Source organism: Eschrichtius robustus, chromosome X, assembly GCF_028021215.1.
Source record: "Eschrichtius robustus isolate mEscRob2 chromosome X, mEscRob2.pri, whole genome shotgun sequence".
Classification (NCBI taxonomy): domain Eukaryota; kingdom Metazoa; phylum Chordata; class Mammalia; order Artiodactyla; family Eschrichtiidae; genus Eschrichtius; species Eschrichtius robustus.
In genome coordinates, this window is record NC_090845.1 from 67707562 (window position 1) to 67724330 (window position 16769).

General features: G+C 37.3%; 1 protein-coding gene across 1 annotated transcript in view; it reads left to right on the plus strand.

Moving 5' to 3' along the window:
- ATP7A (ATPase copper transporting alpha) overlaps nucleotides 1-16769 on the plus strand; it is a 142219-nt gene that overhangs the window by 76545 nt on the left and 48905 nt on the right. The window contains exons 3-4 of the mRNA XM_068532484.1: nucleotides 10809-11298; nucleotides 11830-12555. Of these exons, the coding sequence (XP_068388585.1) occupies nucleotides 10809-11298; nucleotides 11830-12555 (1216 nt within the window). The remainder of the gene's footprint in view (nucleotides 1-10808; nucleotides 11299-11829; nucleotides 12556-16769) is intronic.

The window sequence follows — 16769 nt, forward strand, 5'->3', positions numbered from 1 at the left end:
AAACTATTTTTGATTATTAATTTTTTGCCAGCATATCTATGTATAACTAAAGGACTAGATTCTGTTTTGACATTTGCAAGTACATTCCTGTATAAATTTTCCCCAAAGACTGTTGCACCCCACTCGTATGTAAGGCTGCTGTGTTTACCGCATCTTCCCAGAATTCACCACTGCTTAATATGACCTATTTAAGGTCAGAAAAATGCAATTAAATTGGATTAAGTTGTAAAGGAAAAGTAGCAGAAATATAATATGAAAGCACTTTGTGTTATCAACAGTGATTTATATGGATCCCAGTGACAGATACTTAAGGCTATACTTTCCAGGGCACAGTCATAATTTGTTTGCTGAAAATGAAAGGAAACACACTTCTTCTGCCTTTTCCAGCTCTGCCTCTCCTTCTTTAGTCAAAAGCCCACATGATATAGAGTATACTAGTGATCTTTCCTCTTTTCTCGGTTCCTTTAAAAAATATTTTACTGAGTGTTGTCTTCTAGGCCCAGAGACAGATTTATGGTGATGTTAATGAAGCTTAGGTTTCAGAGCCCCTTACTGGCATTGACCAGTTCTGAGACCCTGGAAGGAGTCTTAGCAATGTGTTTACATGGTTATGTTTTTGCAAAAGTAAAATATTTTAACCACAATCCTTTAATTAAGTCCACAAAAGGTGGATTCACCTCTTTCTAGGCACCATATAGAAAATTGTCCTTGGGACTTCCCTGGCAGTCCAGTGGTTAGGACTCTGAGCTTCCACTGCAGGGGGCCACAGGTTCAATCCCTGGTCAGGGAACTAGGATCCCTCATGCCCTGCGGTGTGGCCAAAAAGAAAAAAAAAAAAAAAAGAAAATTGTCCTTGTCCAAACATAATTTATAGTCGTAATGCAGCCTAACATGTTAATACATAAATATTGATCACTTTTCAAGGACTGTTAAGGTTTGAAATTTCTGGATCATAGTTTGTGAGATTATAATTACGACCAATGTGCAGTCAGTTTAGAAACCAGATTTGAATAGGACATTGTTTCGACTAAGTCAAGGAGCTCTTGTAGTATTTGGAATAAAACTCTGATATGAAGTAATGTAATTGTGATGTTAAATTGAGTGGGGTTGCTTTATTTAAAAAATGTTACAGCAGAACAGATTAGAGCTTTAACAGAATTCAAGGAAAGTGAATAGTCAAGAAGTCTCTAATTTTGGAAAAGTAGAACGAATATGATTATATATCTTTGCAGCTTCAGCATTTAAATACATTTTGGGAATTGTGTCTTAAATTGTGAAGTTTATAAATGAGTGTAATACTCTTGTTCTGCCAATGTCAAGACTGTAGACTTTAAAGGGATTAACCTGAAGGTTTATTTAATCACCCCAGTGGTCTGTTCAGGGGAAAAATAAAATGGGCAGATAATGTGAAGGTCTTTCTTTGGGATTGTCTGGCCTTTTGAAAGTGGTAATGTAAAATAAACTTAATTAGATATAAGTACTGAATGGCTCTAAAGGTTAATGCCTTATTAACAAATTACTTTGTCCTTGAAATTTAACTGCATTTTGAGTGCTTTTTCCCTTTACTCAGTTAAAGGCTGCAGTCCATTTTCCTAATACAGACTATCCTTTAAAAAAATGACCACCTAGGGAATTCCCTGGTGGTCCAGTGGTTAGGACTTGGCACTTTCACTGCAGAGGGCCAGGGTTCAATCCCTGGTCAGGGAACTAAGATCCCACAAGCCGCACAACGTCGCCAAAAAAACCCTTAAAAGTAACTTTAAAAAAAAATTATTGGAGAAATAACATGTCCAGAGTAAAATCCCCTTCCCAAAAGAAACCAGTTATCAGTTTAGTATGTATGGATTCTTCCAGAAATAGACTCTGAATATAAAATGATTTACATGTATATATCTATATGTGTGTGTTTATACAGTTGACCCTTGAACAACACGGGTTTGAACTGCACAGGTCCACTTATACATGGATTTTTTTCAAAAAATATGAACTGTGGTACTACATGATCCATGGTTGGTTGAATCCGAGGGTGTGGAACTGAGGATACAGAGGGCCAACTGTAAAGTTATACACGGATTTTCAACAGCCTCAGGGGTGGGGTGCCCCTAATCCCCCCAATTGCTTGTTGTTTAAGGGTCAACTGTATATATGTGTGTGTTTGTGTATGTGTGTGTGTGTATCCCCTTTTTATATAAATGGAAGCATACTATATACATACTGTTCTATACTTCGCTTTTTTCACTTAGCAAATACATCTTAGATACTGTTCCCTATCAGCATATAGAAATCAATCTTTTAATTTCTATTTGGAACTTTCTCCCCCTAACTTTTGCTATGGCAAATGATGATAGTACACTGAACATTTCTTTTTTCAAACACCATGTTAGAGTAATACAGGCATTTTGCCTTATATAAATTCTTAGGTAATACTCGTCCATCCATGAAGATGCAGAATCAGTTATTCAAAGAGGCTTAGGTTTCTGATTTAGTTGAACTTTATCCCAAGGATCAAAGAAATGTCAAATCCAAGGTAAAAACTAGCAGTGGAGGAATGATGTAAAGAGGGACTTTCACTATTTCCTTTCTTTGTATTTAAATTGTTATAGTGAATAATCATGCATTGGTTGTATAATTTTAAAAATTGTTTTTAATATTTATTTATTTTGGCTGCGCCAGGTCTTAGTTGCAGCACGCGGGATTTTTAGTTGCTGCATGCATGCGGGATCTAGTTCCCTGACCAGGGATCAAACCTGGACCCCCTGCATTGGGAGCGAGGCGTCTTACCCACTGGACCACTGGGGAAGTCCCAGCTGTATAATTTTTGAAGCAAAATAAAATTATATTAGCAATGAAAATTCTGACAAAGCACTCAGTTTACAGAAGAACAATGCTACAACTTAAACTAACAAAATCTCCACATCTTTTTCATTTTAAAGCATTTGGCTTTTAAATTTTTAGATTGGTTTTGGGCTATTTTCTTAGTCTCTAAGAATTGTCTTTTGCTAATTCATACATTGATTTAATAATTTTAAGTGGTAACCTTTATTTAGGTTGGTCAAATAGGATAAATATTAATAGAACTTGATGGCTTACTCTTATCATACTTTAATTTTCAGTATGCTATATTGAAGCATCAAAGTAGAGTGTTAACATATATACATTATTTTTTCAACAAACAATAATAGAATTTGTATTCAGACATATGTAATATAAATAAGATTCCTATTATGTATTTTATATAGTTTTTAGTTGTCAAAAATATATTGTGGGAGGAGAATCAAACATATTAGAAAGTCAAGATTATTGACAAATCATTTTACTTTTCTGACTTTAGTCTGAAAAATGACAAAATCCTTTCAAGCTCTCAAAAACCTCTGAATCACTCTATGTTGAGTTGTTATGAAAATGTTAGAAAGTGGGCTTTAAACCCTTTGAAGACTCCCCCACTGGCTGAGTAGCATGCTAATCTGAATTTATGATGACATATAAATTAATTCCTGGGAGGATAAAAAGGAATTTCAGTGTGCTGAAACTTTAGAAAAGGACCTTTCCCAAAGTGGCTTTTGAAAATGGGGAAATGTTAGAATGTAGTAATTGTCAAATCCTGCTAAAATCCCAAAGAAATATATTCTCTAAATTATTTTTTATTTAAACTGGTATGGGAGTAGATATGAAATGTGTGGGGGAAAAGTAAACATAGAACTAAAATTTGGTTCACACACTAGAAATATTTCATACTTTTCAGGTGTTTTTATTTACGTCACACATTGCTCAAATCACAGGCATAGAATTTTAGTTTTTCAAGGAAATTGAAGATCATCTAGCCTCACCATTTATAGATGGAAAGAATATGGACTTTGGAGTTAAATCGACCTACGTTTGAATCCTAGCTCTTTCGTTTTCTTGCTGGGTTTCTTGGGCAATCTATTCAATTTCCTAGCCTTCAGATAGGAAATTGGATCACTTTTTATAATCTGTAATTATAAAATTATACAGAAAACACATTCAGATAAAGTATACGGTGCTTGACTTGCAAGGTTTAGACATTTCAGTAGACAAAGAACTCCATTAAAATAATGGATCTTTACAATTCCTATGGACAATTAGCCCCCTTTACACCACTGTTAATGCTATTGAGGCCACAGAGTACGTTTGATTTGTTCTCTTCAACTCCTACCTTCATCTAAATATAGTGAACAGTCCTCCATCTTGCGTCCTTCATAGGAGCCACATTCATAACTTGTAGACTGTTAGATGTTTATTTTCAGAGGAACTATTGATAAAATAGAAAAATAGTTTCTCTGGGAAAACAACAACAACAACAACATTGATTCCTAATGAAAGATTCTGAGAAAGAGAAGCCGTTGAAACTTTCGAGCACTGTGGGGAATAGGCGAAGGTGGTTTACATTGGTGGGGATCATGTGAAAGGAGAGTGGCACAGACCCAGAATCAGACAGACTGCTGCCAGCAATTTCTGGCTCTACGGAGTCTGTGCCTGCTTTTGCTCACCATTGGATCCCTAGCAAGCTAGCACGGTGCTGGGAACATAATAGGTACTCAGTAAATATTTGTTAAATAAATAAATGCTATTTTAGCTTCCTGCCCAAGGATTTGGCATCCAGAACAGTATTGTGATAATCACTATGTGAATTTCCTCTTAAAAGAAACAAAGGTGCTGCCTGTTTTTGTTTCCTTTGAGACCTTAGGCTTGAAAAGTCTCTTTGATATCTAACATTCAGAGGAAAAGTTGAGTGCTGTTATCCCAAAGGGGAACAATTTTGTGCTAGGTGTGGTCGATCCAGCTTTAAAACACACAAATGGAAGCTACTAAATAAGGAAGTGTTTTCTGGTTTGCAGCATGAAAACAACATAGGATAATACAACTTTTTTGTGTAGTATTTTATATACATAGTTTCCTTATTTTTTAATGTCTTTTATAAATAGAAGACAGGCTATAGCAGTAGAAAGTATAGCAAACCATGTAGTGACAAAGTGATTTTTGCTTTAAAAATCAGCTTTAAGAACAGTTTCTCATAGCTAGTGGGAAGCAGCCACATAGCACAGGGAGATCAGCTCCGTGCTTTGTGAGCACCTAGAGGGGTGGGATAGGGAGGGTGCGAGGGAGACGCAAGAGGGAGGAGACATGAGGATGTGTGTATATGTATAGCTGATTCACTGTGTTATACAGCAGAAACTAACACACCATTGTGGAGCAATTATACTCCAATAAAGATGTTAAAAAAAAAAGAACTGTTTCTCATTGCCTGTGTTGGTAAATTGAAATTGTGAGGGGGGGATAAGCTCAAAGCCAGGTCTTGTTTAAAAGATACCAGATACGATGTATTTAAACCTAAAGGGAAAAAAATCCCCTTCCCTTTTTTAAAAGTTTGGCACTTTATCAGAAAAAGTATAGTAGTACATAGAGCAGTACTGTCCAATGGAATATTCTGTAATGATGAAAATGTTCTGTATCTACTCTGTCCCATATGGCAGCTACATTGACCACTGAACGCTAGAAATGTGGCTAATGCAATTGAGGAACTGAATTTTTAATCTCTTAATTTTTTTGTTTTTAAAATTATACCAAAAAATTGACTTCTTTTTGGTGTATAGTTCTATCAGTTTTGTTTGTTTGTTTTTAGGTTTGGTGAATTTTAACACATGTATAGATTCTTTTAACTACCCCCACAGCCAGGACAGCACAGTTCCATCACTCACGTCACTCCAAAATGATTCTTCACTAAATGCAAATATAACTGTGTCATTCCCCTGCTTAACTTTTCCATGGCTCTCTATTACCTACAGGATAAATTACAGACTATTATTGGCATACAAGAGGCCCCATAATAAAGCAGTTGCCTAATTCTGCAGCCTGTCATCTTTCTCTACTTTTGTGTTTCCATTTGTGATACATTCCCTGCTTCATGTATCCTTGCTGATTTCTGTTTTTCCTTTAACATTCAGGTATTATCTCCTCTAAGAAGCCTTTTTTGACACATATTCCCAGGGATGAATGGGTGTCCGTTTTCTCTATCCTCTGTTCTAGTATTGCTCCCTGTGACTGTGTCATGATCAGCTTTGTATCATGAGCATCTCAGTTCCTGGCACATATAATAAGTGCTTGATAGGGACTTCCCTGGTGGCGCAGCGGTTAAGAATCTGCCTGCCAGTGCAGGGGACTTGGGTTCGATCCCTGGTCCGGGAAGATCCCACATGCTGCAGAGCAACTAAGCCCATGCTCCACAACTACTGAGCCTGTGCCCTAGAGCCCGCGAGTCACAACTACTGAGCCCACGTGCCACAACTACTGAAACCCTCGCACCTAGAGCCTGTGCTCCACAACAAGAGAAGCCACTGCAGTGAGAAGCCCACGCACCGCAACAAAGAGTAGCCCCCGCTCGCCGCAACTAGAGAAAGCCTGCGCGCAGCAACAAAGACCCAATGCAGCCAAAAATAAATAAATAAATAAATGCTTGATAAATATTAATTGTTCAGTGTTTACTTTTATATGACTTGCTGCTGCAAAGAACTACTTTCCTGTCTATTTACTCATATGATCCTTATAACAAACCTGGAAGATAATAGGGCACATTTCTTCATTTTTCAGATGGTAGAACTAATGAGTGTGGTTGACTAATAAGTGGAGAATTGACACTGGAACTCAAACCTTCTGACTCCCAATCCAGTTTTGTGTGTGTGTGTGTGACTACTTCATAAATCTTTGTAACCTGTTAGCAAAAGAGATGCAGGGTAAGATGTCCCGGTAGTAGTTAAATTTATATATAGTTGCTGAGCTTCAAGAATAAAATCACTGTTTTTATAATCAAATCAGGCAGAACAATAAAGATGTTCTTATTTTGAACAAAAATAATACTAGACTGTAGTGACTTAGAGGGTTATAGAAATATTTGCTGCAAAACCCTATGAATGTTGACAGCATGTTTATACCTTATGTGCCAACAAAGTTGTCTTAATTGAACATTTTAAAACTTTAAACTTCATATCAAATTTGTTTTCTGTAGCTGATCCTGTTTCCTATATTAACTTTTGAATTGCTAGAGTGTGGAGTGTTGGAATAATTTGTGAAAGGAGATGGAAGAAAGAGTAGTTTGTTCTCTGTTATGAAATTCTAGGGTGCATTTTGTCTATGCACGTTCCAAATGCCTGATCAGTACCTGAGTCACGTATACCTACATAGAGCTTTACCATTCCTGTAGGTACACAAGACATTTTGTGTTTCTTTCCAAAGAGAATAGTAAAGATGAGAACTATTAGAGAACCTCCATTTGAATTATTTGTTTCATTCTTTTTTTTTAATATGCTTTTTCTTCTTCAATTTGTTAATATGGTGTATCACATTGACTGATTTGCGTATATTGAAGAATCCTTGCACGCCTGGGATAAATCCCACTTGATCGTGGTGTATGATCCTTTTAATGTGTTGTTGGATTCTGTTTGCTAGTAATTTGTTGAGGATGTTTGCATCTATATTCATCAGTGATATTGGTCTGTCATTTTCTTTTTTTGTAGTATCTATGTCTGGTTTTGGTGTCAGGGTGATGGTGGCCTCATAGAATGAGTTTGGGAGTGTTCCTTCCTCTGCACATTTTTGGAAGAGTTTGAGAAGGATGGGTGTTAGCTCGTCTCTAAATGTTTGATAGAATTCACCTGTGTAGCTATCTGGTCCTGGACTTTTGTTTGTTGGAAGATTTTTCATCACAGTTTCAATTTCATTACTTGTGATTGGTCTGTTCATGTTTTCTCTTTCTTCCTGGTTCAGTCTTGGAAGGTTATACCTTTCTAAGAATTTGTCCATTTTTTCCAGGTTGTCCATTTTATTGGCGTAGAGTTGCTTGTAGTAGTCTCTTAGGATGCTTTGTATTTCTGCGCTGTCTGTTGTAACTTCTCCTTTTTCATTTCTAATTTTAGTCATTTGAGTCCTCTCCCTCTTTTTCTTGATGAGTCTGGCTAATGGTTTATCAATTTTGTTTATCTTCTCAAAGAGCCAGCTTTTAGTTTTATTGATCTTTGCTCTTGTTTTCTTTGTTTCTATTTCATTTATTTCCACTCTGATCTTTATGATTTCTTTCCTTCTGCTAACTTTGGGTTTTGTTTGTTCTTCTTTCTCTAGTTCCTTTAGGTGTAAGGTTAGATTGTTTATTTGAGATTTTTCTTGTCTCTTGAGGTAGGCTTGTAGAGCTATAAACTTCCCTCTTAGAACTGCTTTTGCTGCATCCCGTAGGTTTTGGGTCGTGGTGTTTTCATTGTCATTTGTCTCTAGGTATTTTTTGATTTCCTCTTTGATTTCTTCAGTGATTGCTTGGTTATTTAGTAACGTATTGTTTAGCCTCCATGTGTTTGTGTTTTTTACGTTTTTTTCCCTGTAATTGATTTCTAAACTCATAGCGTTGTGGTCAGAAAAGATGCTTGATATGATTTCAATTTTCTTAAATTTACTGAGGCTTGATTTGTGACCCAAGATGTGATCTATCCTGGAGAATGTTCTGTGTGCACTTGAGAAGAAAGTGTAATCTGCTGTTTTTGGATGGAATGTCCTATAAATATCAATTAAATCTATCTGGTCTATTGTGTCATTTAAATCTTGTGTTTCCTTATTAGTTTTCATTTTGGATGATCTGTCCATTGGTGTAAGTGAGGTGTTAAAGTCCCCCACTATTATTGTGTCACTGTTGATTTCCTCTTTTAGAGCTGTTAGCAGTTGCCTTATGTATTGAGCTGTTCCTATGTTGGGTGCATATCTATTTATAATTGTTATATCTTCTTCTTGGATTGATCCCTTGATCATTATGTAGTGTCCTTCTTTGTCTCTTGTAACAACATTCTCTATTTTAAATCTATTTTATTTGATATGAGTATTGCTACTCCAGCTTTCTTTTGATTTCCATTTGCATGGAATATCTTTTTCCATCCCCTCACTTTCAGTCTGTATGTGTCCCTAGGTCTGAAGTGGGCCTCTTGTAGACAGCATATATATGGGTCTTGTTTTTGTATCCATTCAGCAAGCCTGTGTCTTTTGGTGGGAGCATTTAATCCATTCACGTTTAAGGTAATTATCAATATGTATATTCCTATGACCATTTTCTTAATCGTTTTGGGTTTGTTTTTGTAGGTCCTTTTCTTCTCTCGTGTTTCCCACTTAGAGAAGTTCCTTTAGCATTTGTTGTAGAGCTGGTTTGGTAGTGCTGAATTCTCTTAGGTTTTGCTTGTCTGTAAAGCTTTTGATTTCTCCATCGAATCTGAATGAGATCCTTGCCGGGTAGAGTAATCTTGGTTGTAGGTTTTTCCCTTCATCACTTCAAGTATATCATGGCACTCCCTTCTGGCTTGTAGAGTTTCTGCTGAGAAATCAGCTGTTAACCTTATGGGAGTTCCCTTGTATGTTATTTGTCATTTTCCCCTTGCTGCTTTCAATAATTTGTCTTTAATTTTTGATAGTTTGATTACTATGTGTCTCAGCGTGTTTCTCTTTGGGTTTATCCTGTATGGGACTCTCTGTGCTTCCTGGACTTGGGTGGCTCTTTCCTTTTCCATGTTAGGAATGTTTTTGACTATACTCTCTTCAAATATTTTCTTGGGTCCTTTCTCTCTCTCTACTCCTTCTGGGACCCCTATAATGCAAATGTTGTTGCATTTAATGTTGTCCCAGAGGTCTCTTAGGCTGTCTTCATTTCTTTTCATTCTTTATTTTGTTCTGCAGCAGTGAATTCCACCATTCTGTCTTCCAGGTCACTTATCCATTCTTCTGCCTCAGTTATTCTGCTATTGATTCCTTCTAGTGTATTTTTCATTTCAATTATTGTATTGTTCATCTCTGTTTGTCTGTTCTTTAATTCTTCTAGGTCTTTGTTAAACATTTCTTGCATCTTCTCGACCTTTGCCTCCATTCTTTTTCGAGGTCCTGGATCATCTTCACTATCATTATTCTGAATTCTTTTTCTAGAAGGTTGCCTATCTCCACTTCATTTAGTTGTTTTTCTGGGGTTTTATCTTGTTCCTTCATCTGGTATATAGTCCTCTGCCTTTTCATCGTGTCTATCTATTTGTTTCTTTCTTTCTTTTTTAATTAATTAGTTAATTTAATTTTTATTTTTGGCTGTGTTGGGTTTTCGTTTCTGTGCGAGTGCTTTCTCTAGTTGCGGCAAGTGGGGGCCACTCTTCATCATGGTGCGCGGGCTTCTCACTATCGCGGCCTCTCTTGTTGCGGAGCACAGGCTCCTGACACGCAGGCTCAGTAGTTGTGGCTCACGGGCCTAGTTGCTCCGTGGCATGTGAGATCTTTCCCAGGCCAGGGCTCGAACCCGTGTCCCCTGCATTGGCAGGCAGATTCTCAACCACTGTGCCACCAGGGAAACCTCTTCTTTCATTCTTTTTTTTTATTTATTTATTTTTATTTATTTTTTTAATTATTTATTTATTTATTTATTTATTTTTGGGTGTGTTGGGTCTTCGTTTCTGTGTGAGGGCTTTCTCTAGTTGCGGCAAGCGGGGGCCACTCCTCATCGCGGTGTGCGGGCCTCTCACTGTCGTGGCCTCTTGTTGCGGAGCACAGGCTCCAGATGCGCAGGCTCAGTAATTGTGGCTCACGGGCCCATTTGCTCCGCGGCATGTGGGATCTTCCCAGACCAGGGCTCGAACCTGTGTCCCCTGCATCGGCAGGCAGACTCTCAACCACCGCACCACCAGGGAAGCCCTCTTCTTTCATTCTTGACGGTGGTGAGATGATTGATATTTTTAAGTTCCATGTCGTGTAATTTAATTAAACTGACTTCTGAAATTTCCTTCCGAAAGGTTTCACTGGAAGAAAAAAATGCAACCATTATTTATGACCCTAAACTGCAGACTCCAAAGACCCTACAGGAAGCCATTGATGACATGGGCTTTGATGCTGTTCTACACAATACTAAGCCTCTCCCTGTTTTAACTGAGACCGTGTTTCTGACTGCTGCTGCTTCACTGGCTCCGCCATGGGAGCATATCCAAAGCACATTGCTCAAGACGAAGGGCGTGACAGACATTAAAATTTCCCCTCAGCAGAGAGCTGCAGTGGTGATAATAATCCCTTCTATAGTGAATGCCAGTCAGATAGTAGAGCTGGTTCCGGCTCTCAGTTTAGATACAGGAACTCTGGAGAAAAAGTCAGGAATCTGCGAAGATTTCAGTATGGCTCAAGCAGGCGAAGTCATGCTGAAGATGAAGGTGGAAGGGATGACCTGCCATTCATGTACTAGCACCATTGAAGGAAAAATTGGGAAACTGCAAGGTGTTCAGCGAATTAAAGGTAGTATGCCTGATGTTATTTGTTTGATTGCTTTGCAAGGCTTAGTTTTCTGTTTTGGCCTTTTTAACTTTTGCATTTTTCTTAAGCATGGGTTTTGAATCTGTGGGACTAGAATGTTACTGCTTCATTGAAGTCTGAGGTACAGTGTATTCCCAGCATTAATGTTAGTAAAGTTAATGGTTATGAATAAAAGTTATGTGAATCTTGAACTAGCATAAAAGGCAGCCAGGGTGGTGATTCATGAAGTTCAGGGTTCTTAACACAACATGCCTAGGGTCCTCTTGACCTCTAATATGTTTCTATTCAGGCATGCAGAAACTTGGAGACCACAAATGTAGTGGTCACATCTTTTACTTTTTTTCTGGTCCATGTCATTAACATTTTCTGAAAAGAACAGAATTATTTTAAGAAAGGATAATGACAACAATGAGAGAAACAATTATGTATGGTATTGATTTGGTCTACAGAATGTTTTCTGAAGTGGCCCAGGAATAACTGAACTAAATAATTATTTTCCTTTTTATTAACTAGTTTCCCTGGACAATCAAGAAGCTACTGTTGTTTATCAACCTCATCTTATCACAGCAGAGGAAATAAAAAAGCAGATTGAAGCTGTGGGCTTTCCAGCATTCATCAAAAAACAGCCCAAGTACCTCAAATTGGGAGCTATTGATATAGAACGTCTAAAGAACACACCAGTCAAATCCTCAGAAGGATCACAGCAAAGGAGTCCATCATATACCAATAATTCAACAGTCATTTTCATCATAGATGGCATGCACTGTAAATCATGTGTGTCAAATATTGAAAGTGCTTTATCTACACTCCAATATGTAAGCAGTGTAGTCGTTTCTTTAGAGAATAGATCTGCCACAGTAAAGTACAATGCAAGTTTAGTCACTCCAGAAACTCTGAGAAAAGCAATAGAGGCCATATCACCAGGGCAATATAGAGTTAGTAGTACAAGTGAAATTGAGAGTACCTCAAACTCTCCCTCCAGCTCATCTCTTCAAAAGAGTCCTTTGAACATAGTTAGCCAGCCTCTGACTCAAGAGACCGTGATAAACATTGATGGCATGACTTGTAATTCTTGTGTGCAGTCTATTGAGGGTGTCATATCAAAAAAGGCAGGTGTAAAATCCATACGAGTATCACTTGCAAATGGCAAAGGGACTGTTGAGTATGATCCTTTACTAACCTCTCCAGAAACCTTGAGAGAAGCAATAGAAGACATGGGATTTGATGCTTCCTTGTCAGGTAATATCATTTTTTTCTTTGATTCCTTTAATGTTCTTTTATTAACACTTTGCTGGTTCTTTTGGCTTTTATCAATGAGAAATGAGTAATAGGCACTGCTATTCCACTTTTTGGAAATAAGACATATGGAGGTAGTCAGCAGTGTATACAAAGATGCATAAGGATGTTTGCCTAATTATTTATAATATTTAAAAACTAGAAACATTAAATAAAGCATGATACCTCCATATGATGAAATGCTAAGAAGCCATAAAAAATTATGGTATTGAAGATACTTCATGCCACGGGAAAGTGCCAGATATTTTGTTAACTGAAAAAAAAAGCAAGCAAAAAAGCTGTATGTTCAGTATGATCAAAATTTTATAAACACATGTATAAGGATTTATACCATGTATACATTATTTATGTATATGAATGAATAAAATTCCTGGTAGGACATGAACTAAATTTTAACAGTAGTTATTTGTGAGTGTAGTTATTTGTGAGTGGTAGGATAAAGGTGATATTTTGTTTTCAATTTGCTTTCTTATGTATTTTAAGTTTCTTGTGTGTGTGTGACAGGGATGTATGTACATACGTTTGTTTGTATGTATTTTTGTATATATAATATGGGAGAAGCAAATGTTACTTTAAAAAGAAAAAAGTAGAAATAAATAATATAATTTTAACTGTAGTTTTGAATTTAGGCATTCAAATGAACCTGACTCTAGAACTGGCCCAAAGTCTTCCTGTTTCCTGGCAGCACTTACCTTGAACTAAAACCAAAAATGTATATCCAATGGAATTTGCCCATGTGAACTTGTTTTAAACTAGAATTGAACCTTGCCTTGAATTAAACTGGAAATTCCCTAAATGAAATTTCTTGCTGTAAATAACAATGGAAAAGTTGAATAACTAATTTCTAGACAATGTCATTAACCTTTGCTCTTCTGATCAGAATAAAAGATATCAAATAGCAGTGTTCTCTTTTCAAGCTCACTAAAACTGAGAAGCATAAAAAATTAGTCACATGCTCAAATTATTATGGTAGATAAGTGTCAGTGGAAAAGGACCCAGAGATATAAACATTCTTAATTTTCATGTTCATGACAAATGGTAGAAATTATAGAACTGTCACTTCTTAAAGTCAAGATGTAGTTCACATACCATAAAATTCACCCTTTTAAAGTACACAATCCAGTAGTTATTTGTATATTCACAGAAATTTGCAGCCATTACCATTATGTAATTTTAGAACATTTTTATCAGCCTCCCAAAGAAACCCCATACTGGTTAGCAGTCACTCCCCATTTCCCCTTCACCTCCCCCTAGCCCAGCCCCTTTTATCTACTGTTCTGTTTTCTGGCTTTATGAATTTGACAACTCTAAGTACCATATAAGTGGAGTCAGAATATTTGTCCCTTTGTATTTAATGTCTTTCACTTAGCATAATGTTTTCAAGATAACAAACGTTCATCCATGTTTGTGATATGTATCAGTACTTCATTCCTTTTTATTGCTGAGTAGTATACCATTGTATGCATATACCTCATTTTGTCTCTCCATTCATCAGTTGATGGAGATTTGGGTTGTTTCCACTCCTTGGCTATCATGAATAATGTTGTGATGAGCATTTGTTACAAGTTTTTGCATGAATATATGTTTTTATTTCTCCTGGGTATATACTAGGAGTGGAATTTCTAGGTCATATGGTGAATATGTTTAACTTTCTCAGTAACTGCCAAGCTGTTTTCCAAAATGGCTGTACCATTTTATATTCTCACTTAGAAGTCTCACTTTGATAAAGAAGATCTCAAAAGACGAAAATTCTTGTGCCTTAAAAAAGATACACACACACACGCGCGAATACGCGCACACGCTGGAATACTACTCAGCCATAAAAAATGAAATAATGTCATTTTCAGCAACATGGATGGACCTAGAGATTATCATACTAAGTGAAGTGAGTCAAAGACAAATATCATATGATATCACTTATATGTGGAATCTAAAAAAAATGATTCAAATGAACTTATTTACAAAACAGAAACAGACTCACAGACATAGAAAACAAACTTATGGCTACCAAAGGGGAAAGGGGGGGAGAGATAAATTAGGAATTTGGGATTAACAGATACACACTACTGTATATAAAATAGATAAACAACAAGGACCTGTATAGCACAGGGAACTATATTCAATATCTTGTAATACCCTATAATGGAAAAGAATCTGAAAAAGATGATATATATCTGAAAAAGAATATATATATCTGGCTGATAACAAATGACTGCATGGTGTGTTTCTGCTAGAGATCAGAGTTTAAGATTCCACCAGAATTGTGGCTACCCACTTTCTGAATGCCAGTGTCAGTGCTGATCCAGGCTTCACAGTCTGCCACTCTGACCTGTTCCTAGAGGTACAGGGATCAGTGCATTTTGCCTTCATGTCATACCAGTCCTGAGTGGGCCATAAATGTTAAAGGAGGTAGTGAGAAAAATGGGAGGTGTTTTTTATCATGACCATCAATCTCATCATTCTCTCTCTCTTTTTTTTTTAAAGGAATTCCTTTATTTTTATTATTTATTTATTTAGTTTTGGCTGTGTTGGGTCTTCGTTTCTGTGCAAGGGCTTTCTCTAGTTGCAGCAAGCGGGGGCCACTCTTCATCGCGGTGCGCAGGCCTCTCACTATCTCGGCCTCTCTTGTTGCGGAGCACAGGCTCCAGACGCGCAGGCTCAGTAGTTGTGGCTCACGGGCCTAGTTGCTCCGTGGCATGCGGGATCTTCCCAGACCAGGGTTTGAACCCGTGTGCCCTGCATTGTCAGGCAGATTCTCAACCACTGCGCCACCAGGGAAGGCCGTCATCATTGTCTTAAAAAGACATAGTATATGAAGTTGTCTTCACTAACCAATTAAAGCAAACACAATACTCAAATTCCTTTTCCTTTTTTGTAACTTTTTTATCTTTAATTTCAAGCTTACAGAAAAGCTACAAGAATAGTACAAAGAATTCCTGTTTACCAATTTTACTCAGATTCCACAGTTGTTAATATTTTGCCACATTTGTTTTATCATTCTCTTTCTCTGTTGACAGACAGAGAGGCGTATATTCAAACACACATTACCCACACACGTATATACCTTTTTCTGAATCATTTGAGAGTAAGTTGCAGACATGATGTTTATAATTGTTTTTAAGCCATTTTCTAATTATGTATTTATTCTTCATATTACTTTAGACTGAACCTGCCGGTTTTGAGGATCAGATTGGAAACCCTTTCTTGAAATTTTTGGAATCTTTTCTGATTGTTGCCTCAAGTGCAGGAGAGTCAGCCTTCCTTTTGAATTCATTTAAGCATAAGCAGTGTGGCTACAGCTTATAGAAAAGCTAATTTAAAGAAACTAGCCATTTAATTCATTGTGGCTTTTTAACACCTGTACTGCCTCTGTGGAAGATGGAAGGTTTTGCTCTTCTTGCCACACTCACTGGGGTAAAGGTCACAATTTTATGAATCTTTGTTGAGAAGTCATGCCAATGTAGCTAAAAGGGATCACCTCGGGGCTTCCCTGGTGGCGCAGTGGTTAAGAATCCGCCTGCCAATGCAGGGGACACGGGTTCGAGCCCTGGTCCGGGAAGATCTCACATGCCGCGGAGCAACTAAGCCCGTGGGCCACAACTACTGAGCCTGCGCTCTAGAGCCCGTGAGCCACAACCACAGCAAGAGAAGCCACCGCAATGAGAAGCCCACGCACAGCAATGAAGAGTAGCCCCCTCTTGCTGCAACTAGAGAAAGCCCACGCACAGCAACAAAGACCCAATGCAGCCAAAAAAAAAAAAAAAAAAGGATCACCTCTATGACTTATTTTAATTTAATACTGTACTTCTAGAGTGTGAAAATTGTAGATTGTATTTAGGTTACTTCTGGTACCTGAAAGAACTAGATTACTCTGGAACAAGACTTTAAGTAATTGGTAGTATAAACTTTCTTTTTCATTGTCCAAGTTCAAAATTAAGTCTTGATAGTAATTATGAGAGAATGAATAAGCTCCTGGCTAGATTAAAATAATGTTTTTTTTCAAAGCCAAAGCTATTTCCTTTGGGCAAGTGAGCCTCCTTTTTGAATTTTTGGTACTATTTGGTAAATTTTGTCCTCTTTGTTCTAAATAATGCTCTCGTTATCTGAATGAATATCGTTTTCTGAACTGATCCACTTAAGACCAGAGACTGACGAAT